This window comes from Quercus lobata, chromosome 4, assembly GCF_001633185.2.
Source record: "Quercus lobata isolate SW786 chromosome 4, ValleyOak3.0 Primary Assembly, whole genome shotgun sequence".
Classification (NCBI taxonomy): Eukaryota; Viridiplantae; Streptophyta; class Magnoliopsida; order Fagales; family Fagaceae; genus Quercus; species Quercus lobata.
The window spans coordinates 65,468,886-65,476,173 of NC_044907.1; the positions used below are offsets into that span (position 1 = coordinate 65,468,886).

Genomic DNA, 7,288 nt, shown 5'->3' on the forward strand with positions numbered 1-7,288 from the left:
GGTGGAATTAGGATTCTCTACTAACCATTCCATTCCAAGCCAAACAAGCTGTTGTGCTTGTAGTTGGCCTTTTGCTTCAATATATAATAGTGGAGCCACTTGAGTATAAGATGAAATAGTATCAGTTAATCAGTTTAGAGAAAAAGTTCATGCCTTGGTTTTGAGAATGATTTTGGGAGCCGAAGTACAAGTTATCACCTCTTTCATTTTTCCCTTCTTAGGGATTGAAAGTAGACCAAAATTAAATTGCTCTATGGTAACTTGTAGGAGTTTGGAAGGAATGTAAAAACCATAAAAATATCAAAGCTTGAGAGTAGAACCTTTTGCTAATGACATATTGGCATCCAATAAAATGTTCAGATGTAGGCAATCTAGAGAGCAGACGTGAGTTAAAAAAAAAGACTTTCACAACTTACTTCCAGACTTTACAGGAATCGATTCTGTTCCCACCCCTATACAGATTCCAACCTTTGGTCACATTGTTAAGAATGTTAAATAAATGTTAGCTATTGAATGAGAGATTTAATCACAATGGGAGACATTATTTTTATTACAACTAGTACAAGCACGACTGCGAGAAAGCCAACCACTCTTTAAATGTTAAAAGATCCATAAAACCCATTGGCGTGCAATAATTTTCCAAATATCAACTTATCTTCGTGTCGATTTTTCTCCCTTTTTCCCTGTGTCGATTTTTCTCCCTTTTTCCCTGTTGCATCCCACATTAATAAACTAGCTTGTAACCTCATGCATATGCATAAATACACTTAAAGATATACCATAAGATATATAATATAATTCTTATATATATAGTTGAAATACTATTGATAGTCATTTTTATATTTTATTAAGGTTTAAAATGTAAATTGTCCAATTTTTTTTTATTATTATTGTGAAGCACTTTTTCTTTTCTTTTTTATTTTTTTTATGATTCATTTATTCTAAACTCTTTGGTTTTTGTACTTAATAACTCACTTAAATGAATATTTATAATGTAGTCTCACATTTTATTCAAAAATTAAGAAATAAAATTCTTTGAGAATAAATAATTTAATACACATGACGCAAAATTGAAACTCTAATTTAGAATTCTAATTTGAGAGAGTTTCTCTCACTTTTACCTATTATTATTATTATTATTATATAGATTATAGTTATGCTGTAAAGAACAATTTCATAATGAATCAAACACCATTTTTACAGTCCAAACTAGGATTATTTGTTTTAGTGAAATCAACGTTCCAACCATTGCTATGCTTCATAATTTTATGTAAATATTAACTAGGAAAGAAGTACACTCAGCTTTTGAGTACTAAGATGAAAAGGAAAATAAATAGAGGGAAAAAAAAAAAGAACAAAAACAGACTGTTTCAGAATAAATTACATGGGCCTCAACTACCAACATAAGATTATTCTCTTCATTTAAGAATATAATTTTAATATAAACAACAAGATATCTTAGACGCTACGTCTTAAGAGTAACTAGAAATATTAGTACTTTTTGCGGTGGAGAATCCTGTAAGCCATGCCCCTTCCATGAAACTCAATCAAATTGAATCATTGTCTCTTGGTAATCTTCTTCCCTCTGGGAGTTGTCTCCTTTCCTTTCCTTAACTGCAATTTCAAGCATTCGAGTGTTATTGTTGGCTATTGCCCCATAAATAAATAAAAATACATAAACAAAACAAAACTAGAACAATCTAAATTAATTTTTCAACCTTTTGTCATCCCCAAAGCTGCCAAAACGACTAGTAAAGCCACCACCAAAGCCACCGCTGTTTCGACTTGATTGACTGTCACCGAATCCACTAGAACGACCTGAACCACCAGAGTCCCCAAAACCACCAGAACGACCTGAACCACTAAAGTCCCCAAAACCACCAGAACGGTTCCCAGGCCGGTTTGTGCTATGGCCACCAAAACCACCGCCAGATTGTCGTGAGCCAGAGCCGCCAAAGCGTCCAGAGCTAGAATCACCATAACCACCACTACGACCAAATCCAGGACGCCCATAGTCTCCTGACCGGCCAAAACCAGAATCACCAGACCGACGATCTCTCGTGCCAAATCGACCACCACCACCACCACCACCACCCATGTAACCTAACATGTCCATGCTTCCACCCGTAGCAGCAATTTTAGGTAGCTGATCATCAAGTAATCAAGAAGTCAGTCTAACATAGAACATCTGGTAGGTGGAAATCAGTATCAAAACCACACTATAGATTTTAGATGACAAATCTCTGTTTTGTATCTAAAGGGCTGTAGGACAGACCAGCAGTAGGATTAGAGTCATATGCAGAAAAAGCACGTGCTTGTTAGTGTGGTAAATTTTTCTACTGCTGAGTATTGCAGTCTTAGCCATAACTGTTTTTATGAGTGCATTTTTTAGAACGTGAACATGCATATATATGATCATGAAAAAGTTAGTCTGCTGCTCATTTTTAGTTCAGAGTAAATGAACAAATTCACATAATTCATAACATCCTATCACGATACTGTCCAAGCTATATTTTTGACGACTTTAAATCTAATCATACAACACAGCTTCACTACCAGATAGGCATTTTTTACAGACATTGTAACATGTATAATCTCTTCAACTTGTATTAAATCAAACCCCACCTCCCCCTCCCCATTATCTCTACCAATACAACATGCACGCACACACACATATATATATGTCAAGTGTGTGTGATTCTGAGTTAAGGCATATCAACCCCAATGGTTTGACCAGAGATTTGCATTGCATTCTTAAAAGCATTAAGCCTATATTCTATCTCATTATCAACACATATAAACTGTTGCGTCAGCCTAACTATTAAATAGTTCTTAAACTCAGAACAAATAAGAAGATGCAAATGGCAAAGGATCTTGACCTCTGTAAATCTGCATCCTACATCTCGCTCTATAACTTTGACAGCCCTTGTCTGATCTGATGTATAAATCAGGATAGCACTTCCTTTCTTCCCAGCACGACCTGTACGCCCTGACCGATGAACAAATATCTCGGAATTGTTGGGAAGCTCATAATGTATTACCTAAGCAAAAGTTGAGTTAAAATATTGAACAAGAAAATGAATAGGACCACCAGAAAACAATTACATGCAAACAAAACATCCACTAATTAGAAAAGCAGGTTGGAGAATCCAGAGAAACAAAAGAGAATTGTTGCTAAATAAACATCTCCTCTCCTCATAAACAGGTAGGGCAGAATGAGTATAATCACCAAGAATATATGTATGCAGGGCTGCAACGCCCTGAGTTATGTCTAGTCACTTGGTCCATAGACCTTATTGCTAATAACATAATAGAGAGAGAGAGAGAGAGAGAGAGAGAGAGTATGATCACTCATTGATCTCACAATAATACATCTCACTAACTGATTGGATAGAAGGGAACCTAAAAAATAAAATAAAAAACAGCTCCAGCACATAAAGTCAGTCAACCCAACAGCTGAATTTTCTTTCACAACTGCTTGCAAAATGGTCTTGTATAGTAGAAATCACTGTATATTTAATCAGCAATGGGAGAAATAAAAATGCATACAGAAAATGGATGGTAACCAGAAATTCTGGTTTTTGCACCAAGTTCTTTTGGTGGGTAACAGGGAAAACAATTTTCGTTGAGAAATGTAAGAATAGAAGCACATGCTTAACATCATCAATCACACACCATGGAGGAGATAAATCTATTTTCATTTGTCAACTAAGAAACACACTAGTTGATTGCAAACAAAGGAGAATTCATAATCACCAAAACAAAAGATAACATAGGAAATAAGAATGAAAAATGGAGAATAGTCCTACCAGATCAACATTAGGAATATCAAGCCCACGAGAAGCAACATCAGTAGCAACCAAAACATTGAAATGCCCCTCTCGGAAACCTGCAAGTGTTCTTTCCCTCTGAGCCTGTGAGATATCACCATGCAAAGCCTCACATCTGAGGCTTTTTGCCATGGCATATGCCAATCGATCAGCATCACGCTTTGTTTGAGTGAAAACAATAGACTTTCCTCCTTTTGCATGCTCCTGACAAACAAATCTGATGGTGAGAATGGAAGCAATATTGAAAGAGTGATAGAACAAGAATACATACAAAGTTTCTCTTACATCAAGAAACAATGAAGCTTCATAAAATTTTGATAAATAAATAATGTTATTAAATAATTACATCAAACAGAAAGAAAAATTGAAAAAGAATTTTTTTTGGAATCATACTGTTATCAGAGGGCCAATAATTGAAGCTTTTCCATAGCTATCCGAAGCAATTGAGTACAAAGAAATTCCATCAGCCAACTTTTGATCGGAATCTCCAACCTACAGAACACTTGACCAATAAGTGCACTGGATTCAAAAATAATATAATCATAAATATAAACCTCAAGGTTGCAGCAACAAGTACAAAAACCATTATGAAATTAACAAAAAAAGAGACTTTTTTTTCCATCCCTACTACTCCTACTCCTATAATGATATTGACAATAACCACTGCAACCAAATCAAATTCACAGAAAAGTTAAAAAACATAAGAAGCAAAGAATCGGATCCTTCAACACAGAAGTCTAGGGTGGTGACAGAGTAGTCATTCTGTAAAACTCATAACCAATGAGTAATGACTGACTAAAATGATGATGCTTACTCACCAGATCAATGGTTAGTGGCTTTTTAAGATAATTTTGGGTGAGCTGTTTAATCCAAGTTGGCATAGTTGCAGAGAACATCAGAGTCTGACGTTGCTGTGGCAACCTCTCCAAGATTTTCTCAACGTCTTCCTGAAAGCCTACTTGAAGCATCTGATCAGCTTCATCGAGAACAACAAACTGAACTTCTGATAAGTTGAGGGAACCTCTGTTAAGAAGGTCAATAATGCGACCGGGCGTGCCAACAGCTATATCGACACCGTAATCAAGCTGCCTCATTTGGCTTGAGATGGGTGTACCACCATAAACACAAATGGTATCCAAGCCTGGTGCAGACTCAGCAAATTCCTTCTCGACCTGGCGAGCAAGTTCCCTAGTTGGAGCCATAACCAAGGCCAGAGGATACTTTCCACGCCTGTATGATGAAATTGTTAAGAAATAAACAATTGGAATTGGATCACACTGGTAAACCACACAAAGAGAAGCAAGTGAAGAAATAAAACAAACCCATGTTTGGCATTGAACTTAAGGATTTTATCCAAAATGGGAATTCCAAAAGCAAGAGTTTTGCCAGTTCCTGTTCTAGCACGACCAATCATGTCACGCCCTTGCATTGCTGGTTCCAGCACCGCCCTCTACACAGAATAAATCACATTTTCAAGCAAAATCTCTAGCCATAAATCACATTTTTGAGACGTAAACCAAAAATTTTATTGCACAAACACACTGTACAACAAAATCAGAGGGCTTAAGCTTCAGAGTCAAAACAAAGCAAAAACAAAAACAAAAACCCTCTTAACATCTAGGCCATTGAAGGCCAAACTTCACTAAAATTCACCAATACAAAAACCCATTAATTGAAAGACCCCATTATCAAATGCAAGGCACACAGGTTCTAAAACAAGATCAAAAATTTTGTTTATAGTTATGAAATGGGTATCCATTATCACTAGCCGCACAAACAAGGACATAAATTTTTTTTTTTTTGAAATTACAAAGAAATGATTTTTGTTACTTGTTATTGAAAATTAAGAGAAACCCATAAGAGGAAAAGTGAAAATAAATAAAGGGTAAGAGCCAAAGAGACCTGAATAGGGAAGAGCTTGGTGATACCCCTCTTGGCCAAAGCAGATATAATCTCCTGAGCGATTCCAAGCTTAGCGACCTCCAAACCTTCATCGGCTTTCGGCGACGAAGACGAAGATGAGGCTTCGGATTCGTAATCGGCTATGGCAGCGTACTCGGCTAGAGAAGGCGAGGAGGCCTTGAAATTCAACGGCCCTGATTTGAAATGAAAGGCTCTGTTTTTAGGAAACAGAAATGGGTATGCAGTGTCTCCATTGTTAACAGGGTGGGAAGATGGGATTGATGAATGGTGAAAGTATTGGGTTTGAAGAGCAAAGGAAAGGTTGTTGTTGTTGTTGTTAGTTGTGAAGGAAGAAGAAGCGAAGGCGGCGATGGTGCGTTTAGAGATGACTGAACAACACCTCCTTGATGCAATACTTGTCATCATCTTTGTGATTTGCAGAGGAAGAAAGAGAGAAGAGTGTGTGTGGGTTTGGGTTTGGGTTTGGGTTTGGGGAGTGGAGGCTGTTAGGGTTTTAGGATAGGGTTTGGGGTTTTGGGGGCATACACCAAGGAAATGAGGTTGAAGAAGAGCGAAAAAGGCCCCTTCGAGTGATGAAGCAAAAGCTAAAAGGGTTTAGTTGCTACTACTTAAAATGTTTGCTAAGATTTTTATGGAATCCGGATCCTCTGCGGTCAGCTTCATCCCCACTGTGCTGCACCCTCTTTTTTTCTTTTTCTTTTTTCTTTTTTCTTTTTTCTTTTTTCTTGGAGCACCACGCACTTTAGTTATATTTGATAATCGTTTTTATTTTCTATTTTTAAAAACTTGTTTTTGGGTATATAAAGAAAAAATAATTTTCTTGTTTTTTTTTTTAAATCAAAACATGTTTGGTTAGTTGAAATTAAAAAAAAAAAAAATTTTGATAAAAAAAATAGAAAATACTAAAATATTTTATTACTAAGATTTAAACTCTAAGAAGACTTCGTTTGGGAGGAAAGAATGGAATAAAATGGAAATGAATGAAAAGAATAATTTTAGAATATTCTTCTCTTCCCTTGCTTGGGAGTTTTAATGGAAGGAATGGAAAGTTCATTCCCTTGTTTGGGAGTTTAAGTGGGAGGGAATAGAATGAGTAGAAAGGAACACTCATTCCTCTCTATTCTCTTAAAATCTCAAATTTTCATTCCCCCCGAAATTGAAAGGAATGAGAGGGAATGGAATTAGATTTAATGATTTTTTAGCTAAAACTCCCAAAATACCCTTATATATTCAACCCTTTATTTTAAAATAGGGATCTAATAGTAATATTGTCATAAAATGATTCCATTCCAATCCCTCCATGTTGCTCCCAAACAAGATTACTTATATTCCATTCATTTTCATTCATTTCCATTCTTTTATTTTAAAACATCCAATCAAGGTTACTTAATTCCATTCTATTCCATTCTTTTCCATTCCTTTCTCTTACTTAAATACATTCCATTTCATTCCATTATTTTTCATTCCCTTATGATCATTCCATTCTATTCCCTTATGAACTCCCAAATGGAGCCTAATACTAACTCATTAAATAA

At 35.9% G+C, this 7,288-nt stretch overlaps 1 protein-coding gene across 1 annotated transcript; it reads right to left on the minus strand.

Annotated features, from left to right (window-relative positions):
• Positions 1-1,239: 1,239 nt before the first annotated feature.
• LOC115986608 (DEAD-box ATP-dependent RNA helicase 53, mitochondrial-like) lies at positions 1,240-6,336 on the minus strand. Its single transcript, XM_031109804.1, has 8 exons — positions 5,733-6,336; positions 5,153-5,280; positions 4,649-5,060; positions 4,224-4,322; positions 3,810-4,034; positions 2,880-3,041; positions 1,719-2,146; positions 1,240-1,614 (listed from the first exon to the last, which is right to left on the minus strand). Exons 1-8 carry the CDS (start codon positions 6,156-6,158, stop codon positions 1,611-1,613), a joined length of 1,884 nt encoding a protein of 627 aa, XP_030965664.1. The 5' UTR covers positions 6,159-6,336; the 3' UTR covers positions 1,240-1,610.
• Between the last annotated feature and the right edge of the window lie 952 nt (positions 6,337-7,288).